Source organism: Lissotriton vulgaris, chromosome 3_1 (assembly GCF_964263255.1).
Source record: "Lissotriton vulgaris chromosome 3_1, aLisVul1.2, whole genome shotgun sequence".
NCBI classification, from domain to species: Eukaryota; Metazoa; Chordata; class Amphibia; order Caudata; family Salamandridae; genus Lissotriton; species Lissotriton vulgaris.
The window spans coordinates 1,354,346,115-1,354,372,377 of NC_141689.1; the positions used below are offsets into that span (position 1 = coordinate 1,354,346,115).

The window sequence follows — 26,263 nt, forward strand, 5'->3', positions numbered from 1 at the left end:
CATCAGCCAGGCTAGCTTGAATCCAGTGGCAAAGTGAGCAAGGAACCCACGTCTGGGCATATCCTGCCAACTTAGGGCGAACAAAGCAAAACCAAAGGGGATGATGGACGGAGTGTTGAACATTGCACGCACTCACCCCCAGTCAACTTATGTGGGTTTAAACCATCATCATTCTTTATCTCACTCCGCCACCCCAGTTCAGACATGGCCATATGCAAATCAGTATGAGCCTGTGTCTCAGGGGCACAATTCAGCCTGAACTGCCAAGCCATGTCTTCCCTGGACCAGAAACAAGCATCCTGGGACCGGTTTCTGGCTAATCAGCCGTCATTAGCCAGGCTAGCGTGCCCACGTTTTATTCACAGCTGCACGGCAATTAGCGTCAGCTGCCACGTTCAGGCATTCCTTTGGGGGCAGTTTTGCGTAAGATAGGAGTGAGATGCACTCCTCTGCCCCAGCACAATTACGCACATTTGGATATTGCTGCATTGGCAGCACACCCTGACACTTTGGACATAGGGCATTTGAGCCCCTTTGAGAAGGTCAGTTGGCCAGGGGGACTGTGAGGTTAATAGGGCACCAAGCCCTAATGTGATTTATGTGATTCATGTACTATGATTAGGAAATGTGATTCATGTACTATGATTTACGCACCCTGTGGTATGCCTCTAACTGTGTTTTGACTCAGGACAAGACACAAGGAGCCTCTCTAGAGTGCTACAATCTTGAAGCCAGGCACTCTGGCACCCCCAAGTAAGCCAGCTAGTAGAAGAGGTTCTCCCAAATATCCGAAGTCACTTTCAGGTTTAGTTGGTGTTCTGAAGTGATAGTCTTCCAGAGAGGACTTTTAAGCTCGGGACATTGCATGAATTTGCTTTGCACTTTTATTGAAATACGTATTGGACCTTGGCCACCTTGCCTAAGAATGTAGGATGTCTTTTAGGAGAGTATGCAAATAGGAGGCACCACCTCTGAGAGTCTAATCAGATAAAATATGTCTCAGATTTGAGAATATCACTTTCAGTATATGTATTATTGATTTAAAATATTTTGTATCTTTTGTCCAGGAATTCTCCAGTGCGATCCAGGTTCAGTAAGAGATCAAACTCAGATCTTCAGATTGTTTTGCCATGAATGTCTAAGAGTGTTTCATGATCGACTGATCAACGCTGAAGACAAGCAGTATTATCTTGCAATGTTATCAGAAATGTCTAGTAAGTTTCTACTTCACATGACCATCAATAGTACCATTTCACATTAAATCTTTTTCCCAGAATTTCTTAAAATGCAAATGTAAATTTTGTTATTTTTTGTGTTTATAGGTAAACATTTTGCCATCCAGATTGACCCAGAATATTTTGTCACTAAACCAATCATTTTTGGAGACTTCATGAAGGTGAATTAAATAAGTATTTGGTCTAGTGAAAATAGAGCCTAAGTTGTTAAATTGTACTCCTTTTTTATGAGATACATTCTGCTGTGTCACCATGAAGGTATGCTCAAATGAAAGCTCCACACTTAAAATATCTGAGACCACCTATGTGGGTCCCTTTTGTACAACATTGTCTCTGCTGTTAATGTACAATGAGCATGAATCACAAAGGTAATTGCACTTCACAATTCACAAATATAATCATTTGCAAGTGCAAATTTCTATTCCTTATTTTCAGAATCATTTGTAGAATCACGGATGGTGTGAATTTCCACCTGTAAATACAGTTTATTACAAAATGTTAATGTAAATTAATTAACTATGTCTGAGCACATTCTACCTTTTTAGGAAGAGAGCTGTTTTTCTGCACTTGGGGAAGCGAGTGGACTGGAGCCGTCTCCTGCTTTGGGACTTCTTTCCCCTCCTAGCCTTGCTTCTGAGGAGAGTTCCTCTTTTCTAGAAATGCTTAGGAGGGTGACTGCTGTTTTGGAGTTGGGTCTCCCTATGGTAGACAAATCTACTGATCCCTGATTGATGTGCCTTATTGGGGTCAGTCATGCTATAACTTGCAGGCACCTGCCCGCTCCTGGAGATACAGCTTATTTCCTCAGGCATCCTACCTCTCATATTCTGGTGGTACACGCTGTGTAAGCCTCTCAAAATATGGATTCTTTGCCTAATGCTGCATTGGATAGAGAATCTACGAGGAAGGATTTGTGGGGCAGACATATTTTTTCCTCATCTAGTTCTGACATAAGGTTCACTAACGCGTCTTTTGTTCTTGGACATTTTTCTCACGCTTTGTGGGATTCATTGCAGACTATGCACAACTTGAGTCTCAATCCTGAGCAACTGTGTATAATGTCAAATAAAGAGAGTTCATAATGCCATAGTAGTCTCGAGTCAATCTTCTTTATTCATATGTTTTCATCAGCTACGAAGGACAAAATTGACTCATGGATGGTTCATATTATCTCATTGAAGCGGCCAACACGTGTTTCGTCTTGGGACAATCACACATCGACTTCCTCAGGGCTACAACAAATAGTGGAATTGTACACTCAAAAGGCCATCATCTCACAATAATCAAGAAGCTAGACTGTGAAAGACCACTGGAAGAGAATACAGACAAGATGCCACCACAAGTGCACCTAAGAGATACCGTATGTGATGAGACGATACATCTTTTAGGGCAAAACTAAAGAGGAAATATGTATAGAGAAGTATATATAGACAAACCTGAAAGTGTGCAAAGAGTAATAATGATAGAAAACCTAGACGCCCAAAAAACCAGTCAGTGCAAAATGTGCAAAAAAAATGCACATCAATAGGTTTGTGTAATTTAAAACATTTACATCAAAACCAAGAGCTCACCATAACGTCATACACTGTGTCCGTTTCTTTTCCGGACAGGAGATTAAAAATATATATCCAATAAGAATCTGCAACCATAAAAACCAATATGTCAATAGCTGCCTTATTCACTTAATATACATAGAGATGATTCCTGCACAGTTATGTCCAGTATAATAAGGTAGTTCCTAAAAGGTTCTGAGGATATGGCCCATAGAGTTAAATAAATATCATATCTAACCTTCAAATACTTGGGAAATAAAGGGCCGAGGGGATAGTGTACATGAAAGAGGATTTCTCTCATCCGGCTAGTTAAGGAGGCATACCCATAAGTTTTCAGTGAAACTAGATCCAATTATAAAGAGAGCACTGAAGGAATAGTTGGTCATTCCCTGGGGGAAATGCGGGAGAAGTGAGCAACATAAGATACCCAATATAAGGTGAATCACAACATTCCTAAAAGGCAAATGACTCCACATGTATATAATATATTACCTGTATTCCAAAAAATCCTTGGTAAGAGGCAATGCAATTTGTCTGTAAAAGAAACAAAGGCAAATATCAGTACTGCCATAATCTAGGTTCAATTTAAATTTAAACATACGTTAAAAAGCTGAAGTTAAAAAGCCAATTCATATCTCCAGAGCCGTCCCATAGGAAACAAGTACCCCCTTGCTTCAGTCACATCAAATTCAGGGACTAAAGGATATCATAGTGAGGCTAACTATGGTCTATTAGCGATGTGTCCATATAGTCCCCCTAGTTGCTCATCATATTTCGTAGCAGTAATGATTGTATCTCTTTACTGATATTTGACATTATACACAATTGCTCAGGTTTGAGACTCAAGTTGTGCAAGTTCTCTTCCGTGAACTCGTATTCACGGAAGTACTTGGGGAACGTGGGTGGCCGTTCCCCCTCTCTCTCCTTTGAGCAAGCGTGAATTTGTGGTGTTCTAGTTACGTTGAGGGTTATGCGCAGTACTGAACCTAGCCACACTTCTTCCTTGTAGACTATGTTGCCAACACTTCCAGATGGCCTCCGACCTAGTCTTGCACAGCTGATTAGGGATGGACAACAAGCAACTAGGCTGATAAGTAGATGTGGCATGGATACTACTGATTTGGTAGGTCAGGCCAAGGCATCCTCTGTGGCACTACGTCATCATGCCTGGTTACGTACCTCGAAGCAAACACTTGGAGATGATGGACAGAGTGCTGAAACTTTTCAGAAACTCACCCACAGTCACAGGTCTGGGTTGAATCTATCATTGTTCTTAAGCTCACTTTACCAGCCCGGTTTCAGATCCATCTATATGCAAAACAGTCTCAACCCTATTCCACATGGGAACAGTCCAGCCCAAACCGCCAAGCCAAGTCTTCCCAGGACCAGAAACAAGCAACCTGGGACTGGTTTTGGGGTAACACCCTTCATCAGCCAGACTAGCTTGAATCCAGTGGCAACGTGAGCAAGGGACCTACTTCTGGGCATACCCTGCCAATTTAGGGTGAACAAAGCAAACACAAGATGATGGACAGAGTGCTGAAACTTTTCAGACCCAGATCTGGGTTGAATTCATCATTGATCTTTAGCTCAGTTTGCCAACCAAGCTCATACCAGCTTTATACAAATCAATTTTGACCCTATTCCTCAGGGGAACTGTCCAGCCTGAACTGCCAAGCCAGGTCTTCCCTGAACCGGAAACAAGCATTCTGGGACACGTTTCGGGGTTAAACCGCTCATCAGCCAGGCTAGCTTGAATCCTGTGGCAGAGTGTGCAGGAGACCCACGTCTGGGCAGACCCTGCCAACTTAGGGCGAACAAAGCAAACACAAGAAGATGATTGATGTAGCGCTGAAACCTTTCAGACACTCACCTCCAGTCACAGATCTGGGTTTAATTCATCATCGTTATACCATCAACCTACTTCAGGCTTTTCAGAGGTTGTCTAAGGTTTGGTTGATAGCCCTTTGATGGCACCCAACTTTTCGGTGCCCAGGTTGTCTCGGTTTTGGAGCGTTTCTGCAACAGTCGAGGTGAAACAGAGTCCTAATTTAAATCTTTCTGATTATCTGACTCTGTAGTTTTTTCCCCATACTAGGCTTGTATGGGAGATGTTTATCCTTAATTTCTTGAATGGCTGACCATTGTATAGCAGTGCCGTAGATGTCTATTGTGCCTGTTTGTGGCTTCCAGTGTAGTGTTCCTCCGGTTAGCAGGTATTATTCTTTCAACACTGTTTATGACAGGTTATGTCCCCTTTTTACATTTTACGAGGACATCTATTTCATAGGTTTTCCTTCCTTTTTTCCTTTGATGATGGGCATTATGCTCAAGAGGTCCTTTGCTTGTGGTATTCTCTTCCTATTGAGGAAGTTTACCTATGTCATCTGGTCCTGGAGGCATTTCTGTATGCTTGTAAGCACTGCGTTTAACTTTTAGCATCTCTTACATGGACATTTTGCTTGTGCATTTTGTAGGAGCGTCTGTGGGATTCCATTTTTGAGGAATCTTTGGTCATTCCATGGCTATACAAAGAGCATCCTAATACTTTTCGGGTGTCTGAGTTTTCACTTTAGTGGAGTATTGGGCTCTCCTCTGCAGTCCATGTTTCCGGCCTGGCCGAGGCTCCCATTTGGACATTCTTAATTGATCGGTCCTTCATTTGTTTTGCGGACCTTTTCACTAATTTTGGCAGGGTGCACTTGTTATTGAAATCTTACAGTCGACTGGTTATGATTTTCACAAAGGTTCTGACACTCTTCTTGATGGTGGTTACACCATGCATTCTAACAATGCCACAATGTGCGGTTTTTGCGGTTACTCTCCTTGCCTGCGCATTGGCTATTGTTCCCTTGATACCATGCACACCTCTCTTTCAGAGTGTTTACATATGGTAGAGTCAAGGTCTCTACTTTGTAGTTTTCCGAATACTTATTTCAGATAATGATTGTAGGAAAGTAGGATCTGTTTTAATTGTTACACCCACTTTTTGCTTGATGAAAGTATGTTTTTGACCTAGTCGGACTGGAATCCTGCTATTCAGAACCCCAGGCACTGTGCTTTCTCCCTAAATTGACCTTTTGAGTACTTTTGTACAACCACAATTGGCTACTGGTGTACACTTGTAAGTCCCTAGTATATGGTACTGAGGTACCCAGTGCATAGGTACACCAGGCATCTCCCATGGGCAGCAGCATGTAATGTGCTCCCCACAGCAGCCCACTCAAACTGACTACAGGCCTGCCATTGCAGCCTGTGTGAGATTCCTTATATCTGAGGTCACCTCACTTAACCAGTATGGCAGCCTCCTCAGTCCTGAGGGCAGAGTGCATGGTGATAAGTGTGAGGGAGCTCCTGCATGAGCAGGACACCCCTACAAACCTCAGAGTCTATGAACCAGGCTTTGTAAGTGTGGTCAGCCATTTTATTACATATAGTGTACAATCAGTCATTACTAGATGTTTACCTGAATAGTGACTGCAACAGAAACCCGGTCATTTCTGATGGATACATCTGCCTGTTGATTCCTCACCTTTAGAATTACCCCTTGTGCCGCATTCCACTGAAACTTTTTTCATAGTTCATGCACATCGATCGACGAGGACGTCACAACGGCACGGCTCCGCTCGCGACTTCACATGACATTATCGGAGCCATACGAAGACCTTGTCGGCGTGCTGACGTCGGTTTCCTGTTTTCCGCACCGTCCAGGTGTAACAGTTTTCTAGGACTCTCCATTTCTTTGTAGTCTACTTTGTTGCAGTTGTCTTTTCTTAATTTGTATTTGTTTATTGAACATTTTGTGAAAACATAACAGAATCCACATTTCATAAAAGAACGATCAATACATACAAGTGTGCATCATTATCGATTTGTGTATTCATATGAACAAAAGAGGGGGATAAATGGTGGGAAAGGAGAAGAAAATAGGGGGAAAAGGAGAGGTAAGGGAGGAGAGGAAGGTAAAGAAAAGAAAAGGACAGATAAAATAAAACTAACAGAAAAAAGTAAACAACCACCCCAACCATGGGGAGAACTAAGCACAGCAGTTAATATACATGATCATGTTGACGCCACATTGTGACGGTTACAGCTCTTAACAGATAAAAAAGTGACATTAGGTGTAGCAGCCTATACATGCATCAGATGATTTATTACACAGAAGGGAGAGTAATAATACTGGTAGGTTACAACATGGCAGTATGATCCATAGGTCTAGCAAAAGCAATTTACTAGTGAAGACCTCTGGTTCGGTTGTATTAGGATCTATTAAAGTTTGAGATCTAACCCAGTCTAGAAAGGGCTCCCAAGTATTTCCAGGCCTAGAGGCAGAGGGCATCAGTTTCCAGAGTATATTGAGCTGTTCTTGTCAGTAGATCATGTCCTTTACCCATGATTTAGTCTTCGGAACCCCCACTTCTCCCCAATTCATAGCCACCCACCTCTTTGTCAGTAACAGTAGCATAGCAAGCAGTTGATTAGATTCGTCAGTGGTGTCTTCCATGTACCCCAAGATACTCAGGAGTGATGGCTTCAACCTCAGTTCTAGTATTTAATTAATTGAGGTAAACATTTCCACCCAGTATTGTGCTATCCTAGGACAGTGCCAAGCCCTATGCAGGAAAGAGGCCTGAGGTGAGCCACACTGCCAGCACTTATCGTCTTCGCGCAGCCCCATTTTAAAAAGCTGTGTTGGTGTTCTGTAGTATCTATCTAAGAACTTTAAATGAACAAGTTGAAGTTGTAGTTCGGGGATAGCCTCTCTAGTTGACCGCAGCAAAACTTCCATTATTCCTCAGTAAGGGGGCATTTCTTCATTCCAACTCTTAAGAGACTTGGGACGAGCTATCGGATGAGTACGTTGCATGCAGTTGTAAAGTCTTGTAATTAACTTACGCTGAGATGTATTTGTAAACATTTGTTCTAGGGATGCTAAGGCAGGTGGGGGAAAGGAAGAAGCTTTGTAATTGCTGACAGTTGGCCCTAACCCGTTAATATAGAAAGAGGTCAGAGAAATGTGCTGCTTTTATCTGATAGAGACTTCTAGCTACAGAGTCCTTACCTTTGAATTTCCCAGGCGTCAGGCTGGATCCAGAAACTTTTGCTGAGCAATATCACTTGCACGCGACATTGGATGGCTCCATTTGGCTCAGCGTGTTGTTGAGGACGTTGGTAGCGTCGGTTATGATGGGGTGCCTACATAGGCGCCACCCAGGGGGTCAGAGGTCAGTTCTTTTCTTTACTTGCCTGTTAAGCACTGATCCGTGAAGAGGTACCCCTCTGCCGCTTTTTGGCAGGCTTTTTTCTAGACTTTTGTCAACGTTTTTGATGACTTTATGACGACTTTGTGTGCAAGGGATGTTGGGTAGGAAGACAAGTTTTAAACCGTGCAGGAAAAGGGAGTCCTTCATCGACTTCAATCGGTGCAGAATGCAGCCTCTAGGCTGGTGATGGGTCTCCCTAAATTTCACACAGTCTCAGCCACCATCAGAAGCCTTCATTGGCTCCCGCTTGGGAGGAGAATTGTGTTTAAAGCCTTATGCTTGGTTCATAAGACCATCCATAATAGGGGGTCTGAAGGTATTAACAAAATGTTTCACAGATACCTTCCTGGCAAGAACCTGAGATCTGCTAGCAAGAATCGGGTAATAGTTCCCAGGTTCAGGAAAGTCAGGTGGGGGGAGGGCATGATAGGGGCCAACCTTTGGAATCTGCTTGCTCTCCCAATCTCCACCCTGGAAACACACCCCTCATTCCATAAATCCTTGAAGACCTGGCGTTTCACCTGTTCCAGCTGTCTCTTGCCTTAACCTTTTAGCTCTGCAACTTTTAACATCTGGTATATTGATCTCTCTCCGCAGTGCCTTGATGCCCATGGGGGAGTCCATGCTTTACAAGTCTTATACTCACTCACTCACTCACTCACTCACTTGTTCCTGCACGATGTCAGTTACCCATCCCCACCACGTATGTCTGTGGTGTCTTGAACGCGACCACGATTCAAAGTTCTGTTCAGACTGCCAGGCGATGGCTCTGAAGACCTTGAGGGAGCGGGCATTGAAGTTACTCGCAGCCCGGCAGTCCATACCATTGAGCGAGACTCCGAGGAGGTCATGTTCACGTTCAAAGAAAAGGAGGTCGCCTGATCGCTCTTGGATCCCTAAGTCCTCTCCCTCCCATTCGAGGTCATGTGGACACTCGGGGAAGAGGCACAAGAAGAAGAAGTCCAACTTCGACTTCACCTCAACTGGCACCCGTCGTCGAGAGAGGTAAGGAGCACCGATGCTCTAGGCATTTGTTCTGCTGAGCCGGTACCTAAGTCTTCTTCATGCCTCCCTCCATTTCCGGGAGCTGGAGCAACCCCCGCTCAAATTAAGGATTTATACGAGGCCACGCACCTCGTATTTGAGCAGAACGACCCCGTTGGTGAGCCCTTGGGCCCCGTGGGGTTAGATGGGATCTTGGATATGATCTGACACCAGTCGTACCAACGTGACCTTCGCCGGCGTCGAACCCGAAGTTGGTGCCAGCGACATCACCAGCGGCTGTCGGTGGGGTCAGCTCCATCCTCCTTCCCAATGACATGGAGCCGGAACAGTGTCGGTCAACGCCGATTCTGACCTTGACAGAACCCAGGGGTTTAATGTTGTCGCCTGATTACTTTGTGGAGGTGCTAGGCTCAAGAGAGGAATGTGAGGAGTCTGGAGACCCTTTAGAGAAGCAGGATGTCTCTGTGGAGACTATGGACTGGTATGGAGAACTTGGGGAAGCTAGTGGTCTGGATACTTCCTCAGACACTGGCATTCTCTCTCCACCTAAAGTGGCTACGGGGGAGAGGATGTCCTATGCTATGTTGGTTAAGAGGGCAGCTGAGGTCCTTGGACTGGAGCTGCCTTCAGTGCAGGTCAGGACTAATCTCCTGACCTTAGTGCTTCAACCTGGGGCTTACCACCTCTGAACCCCTTTTGCCCTTTAATGAGGCACTTATGGACGTCCTACTAGGAACTTGATCCAAACCTAACACAGGGGCTCCTGTGAACAGGACGATTGCACTCTGCTATCACCCAGCCCTGGGCGACCTAATTGTGCCCTAATTTTTCTTTCTGTAGCACTAATCATAATTTCTATGGAAAAATGAAGCCCCTCATTGTGTTCCTTTGTAAATTAAATGTTTTGAGTGTTACCACTTTATTCCAATCAAGATGGCTTTAGGTGTTCCATACTTTTGTCATAAGTAAGACTGTTAGTTAGTGCTCTAGTTGTTTTTAGAACACTCTGGGACATTCTGTCATTGGGCTATACTTGGGCTAAATCTGGGTGATATTTGTGCTACATTTGGGCTCTTTGGTCTCTGGCGGCCATCTTGGGAGACTTATTTGTTATGAAGTTTCCTAATTTGCTCATTTACTACAGTCTCCTCAGTAGGAAACACTTACAGTTTTTTACTTTGGTTCCATCAAAAAGGCATTCAGATGTGCTACACATTTGCCATAAATTCTGAATGTTAGCACTCTAGTTGCTCATTAGAATTTCCAAAGCAACAGTCGCTAGGCTGCGCTTTTCGTCGCAAGTGGAGTTGTGGTCTGTTGTACACCTTTCCACCTATACCACTTCTGCCCAGAGTGCTGAAGAAGATCAGGCGTGACCAACGCAAAGTCATCCTTGTGGCTCCGGATTGGGCACAAAGAGTTTGGTATCCCGAGCTGCTCGACATGGCCATAGATCCTCCGACCTGACTGCCTCTTCAAGAGGATCTTCTGTCGCAGCAGTAGGGGACGGTCCTCATCCTGAACCGGTCCAGCCTCCACCTCCTTGCGTGGAGATTGAGCGGCAGCAGTTCATATTGATGTTATTTGACTTGCCTCCCGAAGTTTGTGATGTAATCTAGGCAGCCAGACGTCCTTCCACTAAGACGGTATTCGCCTGCAGGTGGAAAGAATTTGTGACATGGTGCACAGCAAAGGATGTGGATCCCCTTTCTGCCCCGCTTTCTGGGGTTCTCTTGTTCCTCCTTTCTGTGCCCCAGCAGGGCTCTACTCTGGGCACTCTTAAGGGCTATCCTTTGGCAATTTCTGCCTTTCTTCGGCTTCCTGATCAGCCTTTCCTTTTCAAATCCCAGATGGTAAATTGTTTTTTGAAAGGCATAACTCACCTCTTTCCTCCTATTCCCTTCGTTATACCTCTGTGGGACTTGAATCTGGTCTTGAGATATTTAATGTGCGCTCCCTTTGAGATGCTTCACAACTGTCCTTCAAGACTTTTAACTCTTAAGACTGCTTTCCTGGTGGCCATCACCTCTGCCAGAAGAGTGCCTCAAAAGACATAAACTGGTTTTTAGGACAGTCCACGGGAACAACTGCAACTTTATCACAGGTATTCAAAGAGGGCAGTCTCCACTTAGCAGATCGGTCCTGGTACTATTCACTTACAACAAATAAATAATGCACTTTATCAAGGTTAAGCACTTTTTGCACTTAGAAGCACTTTTTTTGAAGCCTGGCATTAGGATGATGGGAAGTAGTACACTGGAACTAAGTCCCTTAGATCCCTTACAACATGCACTGAACCAAAAACAGCTTGATCAGGAGAACTTATTTTCAGTCGCTATATTGATTCTTAAAAATATATAAACTGGGGGAGGAGCTACGCTAGCAACAAAGATGGCCGCGTAGGCTCCCGGCTCCGCCGACCTCCTTCTCCAGTCGGACGATCCTGTTTAATATCCTGAATTTTCGCCCACCCTTCGTGTGTATGAACCGATCCAGAGTCCGATGGTGAAGCCCGGAGAAATTTACCAGTCTGCATGACGGAGATACATCGTGTTTTAATCTGCGGCCTACTCCACATCGTGAGCCGGGGCCTCGAGTACTGACCCAGCCGGGTTTCAGTTGATCAACATCGGCCGTGGGACACTGGTCGGGTCCGGTCTCGTGCTGTGGAAGTTGTCTTTTTGCCTGATGTTGATGGCGGTCACTTGGTAGATATGCCACTTAAGGAGCGGTGACGAAACACGTCTGGGCCGTGGGCTGTGGTCTCTGTCCCGGGGACCCGCTTTGCCACCACCGGGTCCGCTGGGTCGGAGTCCTCGCTCGCGGTGACTGACTGACGGAGCGCTGCCGCGATAACTGACGAGTCACCCCCTGTAGCCGTCTGAATCGTTCTTGTCGGTTTCCTCTGAGAGACCCGGCTCTCTAGGGAACGTTGCAATGTTCGGAGTCGATCAAGAGGGGAAGATTCGGAAGGAGTCTGAGCTATCGCTGAAGACCATCTTGGCCGCCATCGGGGCACTACATCAACATGTGGAATCTATAATCTACAAAATGGCTCCCAGTCCACTGGCGTCGAAAGGCACAAGACCGGTCCCAGCTCCTTTGCAAGACCCACAGCGAGCTATGATCCCCGCAGTGAATATCTTCTCAACTAATGTGGGCCTCGTGCAGAAAGATATTCTGAAATCCCTGGCTGATGTGTTTACTAACAATAAGGAACCCCTGGCTTTGGCAAACCTGCCATTTTCAACACCCCTGCTGATCGATGGAGGACCTGTTGGTTCTCCATCCCTGGATACTTTCGATTTCTGTATTTCGTCTATGACGCCATCTTTCTCCTCCCTGTCTGGTTTATCATGGTCGATAAGGAAATGACAGCAGGAATCGATCCGGTCGAGGGAGTGTGTCGGAGATGGGGGAACTCACAGTGACTTAATACTTTTGTCTCTTTCCAGACCGAACTTTTCCAAACTTTTGGTGCTATTCGACTCTCCTGGTAAAGCGGTGGTTCGTATGGAAGGGGTTCGCATGGAGGTTCATAAAGGGCCAGGGATGAGATTTACGGACTGGGTTTAAGTTTGTGACTTCAATAAATGCGTAATTTTTCATCATTAAGATCACAGAAGGTTGGGCGGTGTTTACGGCTTCCCCTGTCTGTTTTGCTGTGTCTGTTCAAATTGATAGCCATTTTACGGGGTTTGCTTGTCTCTGGAGTGGGGGGGGGGAGGCTGGGAGCCTATATCAAGATATCCTCCTCCACAGTTCTTTTTCTACTTTTAGAACCTAGTTAGATGGGGCGACAGGCACACTGCTAATCGGGGTTAGGTGCTAGCCATATGCAGGGATGCAGGGTGGGGGGTTGGGGTGTTTTGTATTTTCTTTGTTTGTTTCTTTGTGTCCAATATCCTGTTAATATCCTGATGTCGGATGCCTTCATATAAATCCTCTGACTTGACTTGACTTGACAGTTTTGCATGATCGTTGTGGTCGTTGCTTCACTTCACTCGCTCGCTTTCCGTATTCCTGCCACTTGAAATATCCTGATTTACAACGCTCCGGTCCCTCAGGGTGGGGGGGTCTGTGATTGATACTGATTGATTTGTAAAACACGTTTCTCCTGTTTTAATGAGACCGCACGACATCGATTATTCATAGCATTGTTTTGCCCTGGGAATGCCCATTGATGTATTCTATGCTGGTACAATTGTATTATGTTCCATAAGCAAGACATCTGTATTGATTTCTGTTTTTCACTTTAATAAAAAGAATTATAAAAATATATATATATATATATATAAACTATGAAATGTTTTTTTTATATCATATGTAGAATTGTCTTAACTTGATGTTTTATTATATTGCAACAGTTTTTATTAACTATGAAAAAAAAACTGAACTAGAACTAGAGTGCTGGCATCGGTGGCTCCCTGCTGCTTGGGATGCTGCGGCTTGAAGTCTGCCCCCACTCTGGTGCTCCTGCAAGCTCCCTCTTAGATTATTGGATGCGAACAAATACCTAAATGAAAATACATCAGAAACATAGACACTGCCCAGTGGGAACAAGACCATCTATCTCCTGCACAACATATGACCACAATGCGATTTCCCTCCTCCCAATTAGTGCAAGTGAGCAATCTAGGCAAGATTAAAAATTCAAACTTCGCACTAATGCCACAAGTTTTAAATAAGGATGTTTTTACATGATGAAATACCTTCTCAAATCTTTCCCTATTTAGGATTCCACCAAAGGGTACAATCAAAAATCAGTCTACGACTCTCCCAACTAGAACAACACCAACAGTATATACCTTGGAGAGAAGGGATCAAAAACTTGCAGAGAATACAGAACACAGCTGCAAGTCAACGTTCACGTCAGTATCAGGCCATAGATTCCCCCTGCACTTCAGCCTGTACACCGGATGCTTGTGGCTAGATGTATCACCTTCAAAGCAACATGCTTGGCTAATTGCATTATCCATTGACCAGTACATTGTCTTGTCCCTATCACACTACTTCAGTCCATCTTGGCCCCAGTATTTTCTGACAACAAATCTGATATTGGGGTGACCTTCTTCTCTGTTCTAACTGCTAAACTTTTGAATTCTCTTCTGGTAAAAATAAGTTATTGGCTTTCTAGTACAAACTGCTTCATGTCTACATTTTACGTGGTTTATGGAGTGAAAAATACTGGGCTGAATCTGTTACCTTGAATGTGGGGTATATTTTTGGAGCCTGACGAATCTCCATTCAAGAAATAAGGACTGTCAAGAACACGATATATCACACTGAGACATTAACATTCTGAAATAGGTATTTTAATTGAATGTATCTGGCAAAATTATCTTCTGTAGGGTGGCCATAATATACAAATGTAATATTCATTATCTAGCGTAAACATACACTCTACAGATCACAGTGTAATTAACTAAATCATGTATGTAAATTAAGAATAGCATTTCAGAGCTGTGTACATTAATGGAAAAATTGTTACGTTTTGTGTCACATTTTGAACAAATTATATTTCTATGTCTGTGCTTGAACTAAGCTTAATAATTTTTTTTTAAATAAATGTAAATGGCTTCTCATAGCTTGGAGCACCAAAGAGTGAAAGAATATATGAGGACTTGACTGATATGGAAAAGATTAAAACTATATTACAAGACTACCTGGATGATTACAACATGACGTATTCTAAAGAGACAAAGCTGGTGTTTTTCTTGGATGCAGTAGATCATGTGTCGAGGTAAACTATTCTCTTGTTGGCACAAGCAAGTTAACCTCAGAAGTACAGATTTGTTATTTGTGCAATGTTGCAAATTTGTGCCTAATTGCGCATGATATACATTTTAAAGGATTGCATGCCCAATTGAGTACCACATGCTACAAACTTCCCATTGTCGTTTAATACTATGAACTCATATGCTTGATTATGAATGCGCTGGTTAACATGCAAGAAATAACATTTTTGTTGTTATGCCCCCATTTTTCCCTGTCTCAGTTTCCTGGCTTCAGGACTCTCCTAAACAGTAGTGTGGTGCCTGTGCTTCCCACCTACAACATGTATTGTGCATGTATTTTTAATAACTTTAGTTTATTTTGTAGCAAAGAAGTGTACTTTCTTAACCATTGTTGCCACTCAGCGTACCTCCAGAGGCTCAATACACATTCCTGGCTGGAGTTAATGGCCCTGCTCCCAAGCGACAAAGGCTTACCTCTTGGCCAAGGAAGGCAAATGTCTTTTCAGCAACTGGCTTTATACTAGGGATTAGCCATCTGAGAGGTGTACAGTAACAGTAGGCAGAACAAAGGACAGTCTTCACATTGCCTCTTCTGATAGATACATCTGCCAGTGGATTCCTCACCTTGTGAATATCCCCCTGCGTCAGCAGTATTCGGAAATTCTTTTTATAGCTTTGCGCCGACGTGGAACAACATCACAGAGGCACGGCATCGCGCGCGACTCCGCTGACGTCACCGACACCATATTAGGCCCACGCCAGCGTGATGACATCAGTTCCCTTTTTCCCGCGCCGTCGATGCTAACGGTTTTCTGGGATCGTACAGTAGCTTTTTAGTAACTTTGGTACTCTGTGGTTATTTTCACTGTATCTTTGTCTTCTGTCGAGATGTCTTCGAAGAAGACTGGATTTAAGGCTTGCGGGGAATGTGGCAAGACTATGTCCATAACTGACCCGCATGAATGCTGCGTCTGGTGTCTGAGCTCAGACCATGACGTCGAGGATTGCCCATCTTGTAAGAATATGATTCTGAAGGCTCTTCGGGAGAGGTAGACGAAGCTCCTTGTTGCGAAGCTAAAAAATAAGAAAGATAAGAAGACTTCAAAGTCTCGGTCTCGGAGTTCGAGGTCGAGGTCTCGATCGAGGTCACGCTCGGAGTCGTCATCTGCTCATGCTTCAAAGTCCTCGAGGAAGAAGCACAAGAAGAGGAGTCATGAGTCACGTCGTCACTCAGGGAAGGACTCGAGTTCGAGGCCGAAGTCGCAAGTGAGGCTACTTCGAAAGGAAGCGGAGGCTTCGGCTTCAGAAGCACAAGACTCTGATGGTGAGGCTTTGCGTGCGAATTCGCCAGGGTCACCAAAGCAGCAAGCGAACTCTTCTCCGGATCCGTCTAATCCTTCTGGTCGGGAGGATGAAGGTGAGGTGAAGGAAGTTGGTGATGGCGAGGTTCTGGTGCCTGCGGGTTTGTCGACCCCGGTGCCACAGGCCGAGGAGGAGATCAACGTTGAGACGACTCCGCCTCCTCGAGAGCTACCAGGGGGCCCTTATCCAGCCTTTTTGGCTCCAGGTCAGGATCCCAGTTCCTGAATGCCATGTTTGGAGTTTACTCCAGGGCAATGTACCCCTCTGGTGCACCTGTTGGTCCCACGGGTCCTATGGCGTTTAACTTGGGCGCTCCCCAGGCTTATGCTCCTGCGCCCTTCATGCCTTTCATGCCGGCTCTAGCACCGCAGTGGCATTTACCGGCGCGGGCGAGGCCTTCGACGCCAAAGCCTTTGACGCGGAATCCATCGGCGTCGATTCGATCAACGCCGGTGCCCACGACTCCGAGGCAGGATTCTGTTCGACCTCGGGTGAAACTACCTCACCCGACTTTGGGTTCGACGCTTGCTCCGGCGGAGTCGGTTCTGGATTCGTCGACTTTGTTTATGAAGGAGAGGTCGAGGTGTGAAGGCCAGAGACTTATGGAGGAAGAAAGGTATCGGTTTGCTGATGTGGAGGAAGGAGAGTTACAGGATTCTGATGATCCTTTTGTGACCTGAGAGAGGCCAGTGGTCTTGAACTGTCTCCTGAGTGGGATTTGGCTTCTGTGTCAGACGTGCCTTCCAAGGATGTGATGCCATATCACGTTGTTATTAAAAAGGCAGCAAGCTTGTTGAATATTACTCTGCCCACTGCTGAGTATAAATCTAATATTCTTACTGAGGTCCTTCACTCGCCTTCTTCAGTTATTGAGCCAATGCTGCCATTTAATGATGCTTTGGCTGAACCCATCTATGAAGTCTGGAAGAAACCTTTGACAGCTCCTGCGGTTTCAAGGGCTGTGGCGAGGAGGTATAGGGTTGCACCTGGTTACCCGGATTATATATCAACACATCCCCTGCCTGAGAGTTTGGTTGTGCAGGCTGCCTGCTCAAAGAAGTCTGCATGTGCTTTTCCACAGGTTCCTCTGGAAAAGGAGTCCAGGAAGCAAGATCAGGCGGCCAAGAAGGTCTTCTCCTCAGCCAGTATGGCATTAAAATCTACTAACGCAACTTGTCTGATGGGACGGTACATCCATGCCTTGATGGATTCCGTGAAGCAGTTGGTGCCAAAAATTCCTGAGGTGGATAGAAAGGACTTTCAGGAAGTAATTTCGGACACTCAGGCTGCTGCGAGACAGGTGATTCAGAGTGGGCTGGGCACGGCTGATTCGGTGGCGAGGGTCATGGGCTCTTCGGTGGCCACTCGAAGAGCTGCGTGGCTAAAATAATCGGAGTTCTCTGCAGATGTTCAGTCTGCTTTGATGGACTTGCCATTTGATGTTTCAGGATTGTTTGGCAAGAAGGCTGACGCTGCTTTAGAACGTTTCAAAGTCAGCAGGGCCACAGCAAAATCTTGGGGTCTTCAGACCAGGGGTTCTACTGGAAGACTCTTCAGAGGATTTGGCAGGTCTTCCTTTCGTTCCTATAAAACATCGCAGCAGCAGCCACAACAACAGCAAAACACGCTGTACAAGTTGTACAGAGGAAGACAACGAGCTCGTCCTAGAGGTCGTCAAGCCTCCTCCTCCTCCTTGTCCCCTTCCCAGCCCCCTGCCACCACACAAAGCAGCCCTAGATCCGCCATTCCGGATCATGTGGGCCCAGTTGGGGGCCGCTTACCCATTTTCTACGAGATTGGGAATTGATTACTTCAGATCTTTGGGTTCTCAATCTCGTGGAGAATGGGTATGCTCTTCCCTTTCCGAGTTTCCCCCAAATTCCCCAAAATTGCCAGGGTTATTGTTCGGAGGACCATCTGCTGCTCCAGCAGGAAGAAGTCCTGGCTCTGTTCAGAAAGGGCGCAATAGAAGTGGTTCCAGAGCAGGAAAGGGGTCAGGGGCGCTACTCCCGGTACTTTCTTATCCCCAAGAAGGATGGCAGGCTCCGTCCAATCCTGGATCTCAGGATCTTGAACCTTTATCTGAAACAAGAGAAGTTCAAGATGCTCACCCTTGCTCAGGTTCTTCAAGCGCTGCTGGAAGAAGACTGGATGATGTCGATCGACTTGCAGGATTCTCATTTTCATATCCCAATCCTGAAGTCGCACAGAAAGTATCTCTGTTTCAGGGTTGGATCGCAACACTACCAGTTTGCGGTCCTTCTGTTTGGTCTTACTACTGCGCCTCGAGTCTTCACCAAGGTGATGGCTGTGGTAGCAGCACATCTCAGAAGGTCGGGGATACCTGTATTCCCGTATCTGGACGATTGGCTGATCAAGGCAGAACTCCGGAGATCGTGCTCCATCATCTGCAAGAGACAACTCAGTTGTTGCACAGGTTGGGTGTTTCGATAAATGTACCCAAGTCTCACCTAGTGCCCTCCCAGCGCAACCTGTTCATAGGTACGGTACTGGACACTATTGTGTGTCGTGCATTCCCACCTCCTCAAAGGATTCACGACATACAGGAAATGATTCCTTTGTTTTTCAATGGAGCGGTCGTTCCAGTCCTGAAGGTCCTTCGCCTGCTCGGTCTGATGGCTTCTTGTATTCTGTTGGTCAACAATGCATGCTGGCACATGAGGGCACCCAGTGGTGCCTCCGCAGGTAGTGGTATCAGCACGGCGGAGATCTCAGGGAGTCAGTGAGGATCTCGAGAGAAACTGCAGCGGATCTGTCTTGGTGGAGCGTGGAAGACAATCTGTCACAAGGAAAGCCTTTTCAACTACCTCCATCAGTGGCCACAGTGATAACGGATGCATCCACTATAGGGTGGGGTGCTTATCTGGGGGATCTGGAGATCAAGGGTCTTTGGTCTCCAGAGGAAAGGTTGCTTCACATCAACCTTCTGGAGTTGCGGGTGATACATCTGGCACTCAAGGCCTTCCTCCCTTCCCTTCGGGGTCAGTTAGTTACAGTCCTGACGAACAACACGACCGCGATGTGGTATGTCAACAAGCAGGGAGGAGTGGGGTCGCAGTGTCTCTGCAGAGAGGCTCTGCGTCTCTGGTCCTGTGTTCAGGACCATCTGATTTGTCTGATGGCAAATCATCTGGCCGGAGTTCTGAACGTTCGTGCAGACAGTCTCAGTCGGCAGTTCTCCGCCGACCATGAGTGGAGGCTCCACCCAGAGGTGGTTCGTCATGTTTTCCGGATGTGGGGATCTCCTCGGGTGGACCTGTTCGCCACTCGCGAGAATGCTCCCTGCCCGTCATTCTGCAGCCTCCAGTTTCGATGCAGGGAACCTTGGGGGACGCATTTCAGTTGAGTTGGGGTTCTCGACTCCTTTACGTGTTTCCTCCCATACCTTTGATTCCTCGGGTTCTGAGGAAGATACGCCAAGACCGGGCCCAAGTCATATTGATCGCCCCGGATTGGCCAAGAAGGGTGTGGTATACAGATCTTCTCCACCTCTCCCCGTGCCCTCCGCTCCGTCTCCCTCACAGGGCAGATCTCCTCTCCAAGATGGAGGGGCAGGTTCTACACCCCTACCTCCAGACCTTACACCTTCATGCCTGGAGATTGAGCAGGGCAACCTGATTTCCTTTTCTCTTCCGCACGATGTGTTGGATGTCATCTTGTCGGACAGACGTGACTCCACCAAGTCCATTTATTCTTATAGATGGTCTAAGTTTGTTGCTTAGAGCGGGGAGGAGTCGGTTGACCCTTTAAGGGCTCGTTTGTCCAATATTCTACAGTTTGCTCTTTCCTTGGCCCAGCAGGGTTTTGCGGTGGCAACTATCAAAGGTTATTTGTCTGCCTTGTCTGCTTTCCTTTGTTTGCCAGACCAGCCCTCTTTATTTAAATCTCCTATTGTTTTACTTTTCATTAAGGGCCTTACCAATACATTTCCTCCTACACCTTTTATTGTACCTCAATGGGACTTGAACCTTGTTCTTACATTTTTGATGGGTTCACCTTTTGAACCTTTACACACATGTCCCTTGAGACTTTTGTCTTTCAAGACTATTTTTCTGGTGGCAATTACCTCGACAAGGAGGGTAAGTGAGTTTCAAGCTCTTAGTTCTAAGCCCCCATTTTTATCCATTCATGCTGAAAGAATGGTTCTAAGGACCAGGGTTGCTTTTCTGCCTAAAGTGGTAACTCCTTTCCATCTGGGGCAGTCCCTTACCCTCCCTACCTTTTATCCTCCCCTCACCCTTCCAAGGAGGAGGAGAGACTTCACTGCTTGGACCCTAAGAGGGCGGTGAGCTTTTACCTGGACAGGACACGAGAGTTCAGATTGGATGACCAGCTGTTTGTAGGCTTTGCTGGCTGCAAGAAGGGGAAGGCGGTGCACAAGCGCACGCTCTCGAGGTGGATTATCCTCTGCATTAAGATCTGCTATGCCCTGGCGGGTAAGGACCCTCCAGAGGGTATAAGAGCTCACTCTACTAGAGCAAAGTCATCAACATCTGCTTTGTCTAGGGGTGTTCCTGTTGAGGATATTTGTAGAGCCGCTACTTGGGCCTCCCTCCATACTTTTGCGAAGCATTACTGCTTAGATACCGATGTGAGGAGGGAGGGCCATTTTGCGCGTGCTGTCCTCCAGGATTTTCTGGTATAGGAAAGTGGACACCCTCCTCCGGGAGTGGGGACTGCTGTGGGACTCTATTCACAAGGTGAGGAATCCACTGGCAGATGTATCTATCAGAAGAACAAGTTACTTACCTTCGGTAAAGCCTTTTCTGGTAGACACAGTATCTGCCTGTGGATTCCTCACTGACCCACCCGCCTCCCCGTTGTCCACTCTGCTATACTTGTGTTGTTGTATTGTAAATATATATTTTTACTGTCAAAGGAAATGTTTATTATGTTTTTATTTCCTGCTTTGGTTTCACACTATGTGTGTTAACTTGACATTTGTGTACTGAGTATACTGTGTATATTTCTGCTGTCATCGGTCCGTCCGTGTGCCTCAAAGGCACGGAAAAAAGGGTGGAACTGATGTCATCACGCCGGCGTGGGCCTAATATGGTGTCGGTAACGTCAGCGGAGTCGCGAGCGATGCCGTGCCTCTGTGACGTCGTTCCACGTCGGCGCGAAGCTACAAAAAGAATTTCCGAATGCTGCTGACGCAGGGGGATATTCACAAGGTGAGGAATCCACAGGCAGATACTGTATCTACCAGAAAAAGCGTTACAGAAGGTAAGTAACTTGTTCTTTTGACTTGTAGATGCCAAATGTGGATGGCAGAATCTGCTCCCATTCATTCCCATGTCCCTTCAAGACATTCAGCCCCGGTAGTATAGCAAATCAGTATTTGATCGTGACAGCGGAATGACACCTCATCTGAATAGGGTACTGGGTAAAGAAGACCCAGGGCTCATCTGGGTAAAAGATGGAGTTAACCATTTTGAAATGAGAACTTTGGAAATGTTTATAGTAAAGGAGGATATGTGCTACAAAAGGGGAGGGACATAGGGAGAGAAAAGAAATGTAGTTGGGTGTAGGAGATTTTCCAGTCACTGGCTGTTGCATTGTGCAAGATTGTCAACTCACCACCTCCTCAGAACACTCCTGGACCTAGGAGAAGAACATCTGAAGAAAGACCCTGCCTGAAAGGAACTGTCTCCTGACCTTTGCTGACACAAAGAGATTGGAACTGCTCAATTGTTGTGCGCTGTTTGCTATCTCCTGGGGCACAAAAAGCAGAAGGAATTCTGAATCCACGAGAATCCAGCTGACCACTGATGATTACATCATGTAGGAACCCCCACTGGAGAGAGGTGTCTAGAAGCCTTCCCAGAGAAGTTGGCAAGTGTAAGGACAACCAAAACAAAGTTTCCCACAAGTGGTAGAAAACTGGGAAATCTGAGATCGTTGGGTTTTGATTCTTGTATAAAATGGTTATGCCCTTTATTTTCTGGAGTTTCCCCCTCCTTTCTCCCCTTGTCAGGGTTGGTGTTTGGAGGACCATCGGTTGCCTCTGTGGCAGTAGGTTCTATCTTTGCGACAGAAAGGTGCAATAGAGTTGGTTCCGGAGCAGGAATGGGGTCAGGGATGCTACTCCCAGTATAGTGAATACTGGTGTTGCCTTAACAGTCCCTATTATATGGTACTGAACATAGGTACCCCAGGGGTCCCGATGGGCTAAAACATATATTATGCCTCTTATGGGAGACCACTCAAACTGTAACTACAGGCCTGCCATTGCAGTGTGTGTAAGCTGATGCTAGCATCACTCATGAAAGATCTAGGTTCCCTATATCTAAGCTCACTACACTTAAAACCTATGTCACCTCTAAAGCAGGGTGTTCAATCCCGAAGTCAAGATGCTTGGTTCTAAGTGTGAGGGTGCCCCTGCATGAGCATGACAACCCTCCAACCTTCGGAGTCCATTCTTCCAGGTTGTAAGTGCACCAGCCATTACAATACGTAGAGTGGCCATGCGTCATAACGCGATGGCCATCTCTAAACTGGCTGTAATGAACCCTGTCATGTTTGGTATCAAACATGTTGGAATCATACCCCCACACTGTACACAGTGTGGGAGGTATGATTCCATGCACTTTAAAGCTCCTCCGGGAGGCCCTCAGTTCTCCCGATAAGTCTTCTAAACCCAAACAGCACAACATGGCTGCTGCCGACCAGAGACACGATTTTGCCCTCCTGCTGCTGAGCCACGCTCGAGCAGAGTAAGGCAGAACAATAGGTATCCTGTCACATGGGGTTGAGTGTATTGGGGCGGGTGGGAGGGTTTGCCAGCGCAACTCAGTCTGCTTTGAGGCCACACTTGGTGCCCTCCTTGTGTGGTCCAGTTCAAACCAGCTCAGGGAGCTGTTGGCTCCCACTCTAGTGCGAAACTGGACAAAGGACATGCTAATATCCTCCCCACTGTCCGACCCCTCCTCTGGGAGGGAACCCTGAATTGTCTCAACACTTTCCTTAGGGTACTTAAAGGCTTACATGAGGGCGGGTTTCTAGATTCGTCATGGGACAAGATTCATTTCAAAACACGACTTCGTCTTCGACCGTCTTGGCACTCTGGACTTCGCTGAACTTCCCTCTGGCCATCAAGACTGCAACTGGGAAGGCTCTTGCTGCTCCTGGTCTCATCGCCCTGCTTGTCTGCTGCAACGTCTATGCATGTGCTCCATACAGGAACCTTCCAAGGCTGGTGGACATCCAAGACACATGAAAGAATCTCCCTTGAAATGTAGGAGTCACTTCCCTGCATCGGCAGGTACTGCATCTAAGCTGACCAGTCTGTTGATCCTGGGCTCCCACAGACTCCGAAAGGCTAGCAACACAGGGTGGTGGATCTTCACATCCCACAAGGCCTGCCCTGTCCATCCACCAAGCTTGAGGCCAGTGTCACTCGTTGGAGCCAAATGAACTGAACCCCTGTGCGCTGCATTGACTTCCTGTTGCAAAGGCGTGTTGTCTTCCTTCCACTGTGATCTTCGGGATCCAAGTAGCCCCAACCTCAAGCATCTACTGTGACCAAGATCTTCATCCCCACCGCATCACCTGCATCGTGGGTTTGCGTCTTTGGTGAGCCGCTCGAGATCCTCTTGCGACTCCAGTGCCTCTGCCTGTGGGTACGCTTGAGGATTTTCTTTGATTTCTGTGTGCTCCCCTGGTTGCTTGGGGCCTGCTATGAATCCTCTGCTTGTGGTGAGTCAGCTGGATCTTGCTGGTCCTGACTCTGCATCTTCTTTGCTTTCCATATACTCTGCATCTTCTTTGCTTTCCATGTTTTTGCAGTTGCCAAGGCTTGTTTGTGCTCCCGACAGACACCGACCCCTCAACTCTCGACATCTGACTAGGGACAGCTCATGAACAGCTCCTGGTCTTCCACAGCATTGCCTGGTCCACACAGCTGCTGCTCCATGGTCACTGTCAGCTCTCCATCGGTGGGTATACGTCTTCTGTGCCTCCTAGTCACTCCTGAGTGGCATAGACTCTGTCCCCTCTGCTTGCAGGTACTTCTCATCTTGAATCCACCTTTGGGTTCCACCGGACACTTTCACCTTCTCCAGAAGCGGCGTCTTCCTGAAGTCCTCCATTGAGTTTGACCGAAGTTTCGGATGCCACTTCACACATATGCACCTGGCTTCCCTGGTGTAGGTATCTTGGTTACTAGGGTATCCACGGGCGGGGTAGCTCTCAAATCTTCAGTCTACTACAGGGTTTCTTCAGGGTCCACTGGCAAGGATCCTTCTTCTTTAAAATTGTAACCGCAACTTACCCATTGACTTGTATTGAGCCCGCAGTCATGATGCCACTCTGCACATGGCCTCTGTGGGGTTTCTGGTTACTTACCTTGGGTGGTTCCTTGGGTCCCCGGCACTTCTACGCCGTCTGGGTATAGTCTTGTTTTGAGTTGTTCTCATACCACTATTTTAGTATATGGTTTGGTCTCCCCCAGGCGACTACTGTGTAACTGTGTTACATACCTGTTTCTATTGGAACGTAATGTGTGCATTGTGTATATCTCCGGTTAGTGTTAGTGAGTGTCTTATAATAAATACACATTTTTATAAATACACTGTGTCGTTCTTTTTCCCTTAATCTATATCAATAAGATTATGTTCCGGTAAAACAAGCTGCTTTACACTCCTCTGGACTAAGCCTGAAAGCTGCTTTCCACAGCTACCACTTAGAGAGATTTCTAAGGTTGTCTAAGACCACTAAAATCACCATAAGGGTTGTCTGGATGGGTGCAGTGTACCCATTTACATAAGTGTATATCATATACCAAGCCAGCTTCTCACACCCTCCTTCCCTCCATTCGCGGTGAGTCAGTTCTGGTCCTGCCAGGCAACACTACCACAATTTGGTACATCAACAAACAGGGAGGAGTAGAGTTGTATGGCCTCTGCAGAGAGGCTCTGCGACTCTGATCCTGGGCCCAGGACCATCAGATGTGTGTAATTGCAAATCATCTGGCCAGGGTGCTGAATGTGCATATGGACAGTCTTAGTCTGCAATACTTGGCCGTTCGAGAGTGGCATCTTTATCCGGAGGTGGTCCATCACATTTTTAGGATGTGGGGGTTTTCCTCGGTTGGAACTCTTTGCCACTCACAAGAACGTGCACTGCCCATCATTTTGCAGTCTCCAGTATCCGATGTGGGGACCATTGCGGGCTGCGTTTCAATTAGATTGGGGCTTTCAGTTTCTTTACGCATTCCCTCCCATACCCTTGATTCCTCAGTCTCTGAGGAAGGTTTGCCAAGATCGGGCCCTAGTCATATTGGTCGCCCCGAATTGGTCAAGAAGGGTGTGGTACAGGACCTTCTTTACCTCTCATTGCACTCTCCACTCTGCCTCCCTCTCAAGGAAGACTTCCTCTAGCAGATCGCAGGGGCAGGTTCTACACCTCCAGAGCTTGCACCTTCATGACTGGAGATTGAACGGGACAACCTGAGTTCTTTCTCTCTCTCACCAGATGTGGTGGATGTTATTTTATCGGCCAACAAACACTCCACCAAATCTAGCAGGCCCATTTGTCTGATATTCTGAGTTTCGCTCTGTCCTTGGCTTAGCAGGGTTGTGCGGTAGCAAGTGTTAAGGGCTACTTGTCGGCCTTGTCAGCCTTTCCTTGCTTACCAGACCAACCCCCTTTGTTTAAGACTCACGTAGTCATGAGGTTCATAAAGAGTATTACTAATAGGTTTCCTCCCACTCCATTTATCATGCCTCAGTGGTATTTAAATTTAGTTATTTCCTTCCCGATTAGGTACCCCTTTGAGCCTCTTCATAGTTGTCTATTGAGGCTACTGTCATTCAAGACTATTTTTTTGATTGCGATTACCTCTGCCAGGAATGTTAACGAGCTACAGGCTCTGAGTTCTAAGCCCCCTTTCACCTCTATTCATGCAGATAAGATGGTTCTTAGGACCAAAGCTGCTTTAATGCCTAATGTGGTCACTCCATTCCACATAGGCCAATCTGTCACTTTACCCACTTTCTATCCTCCCCCTTACCCTTCTAAGAAGAAGGAGAGACTTCACTGGCCGGACCCTTAGAAGGCGGTCAGCTTCTACCTGAACAGATACA

General features: G+C 46.4%; 1 protein-coding gene across 1 annotated transcript in view; it reads left to right on the forward strand.

Annotated features, from left to right (window-relative positions):
- The window catches only part of DNAH6 (dynein axonemal heavy chain 6), a 2,460,712-nt gene that overhangs the window by 1,419,591 nt on the left and 1,014,858 nt on the right, over positions 1-26,263 (forward strand). The window contains exons 43-45 of the mRNA XM_086961829.1: positions 1,068-1,214; positions 1,323-1,396; positions 14,646-14,800. Of these exons, the coding sequence (XP_086817955.1) occupies positions 1,068-1,214; positions 1,323-1,396; positions 14,646-14,800 (376 nt within the window). The remainder of the gene's footprint in view (positions 1-1,067; positions 1,215-1,322; positions 1,397-14,645; positions 14,801-26,263) is intronic.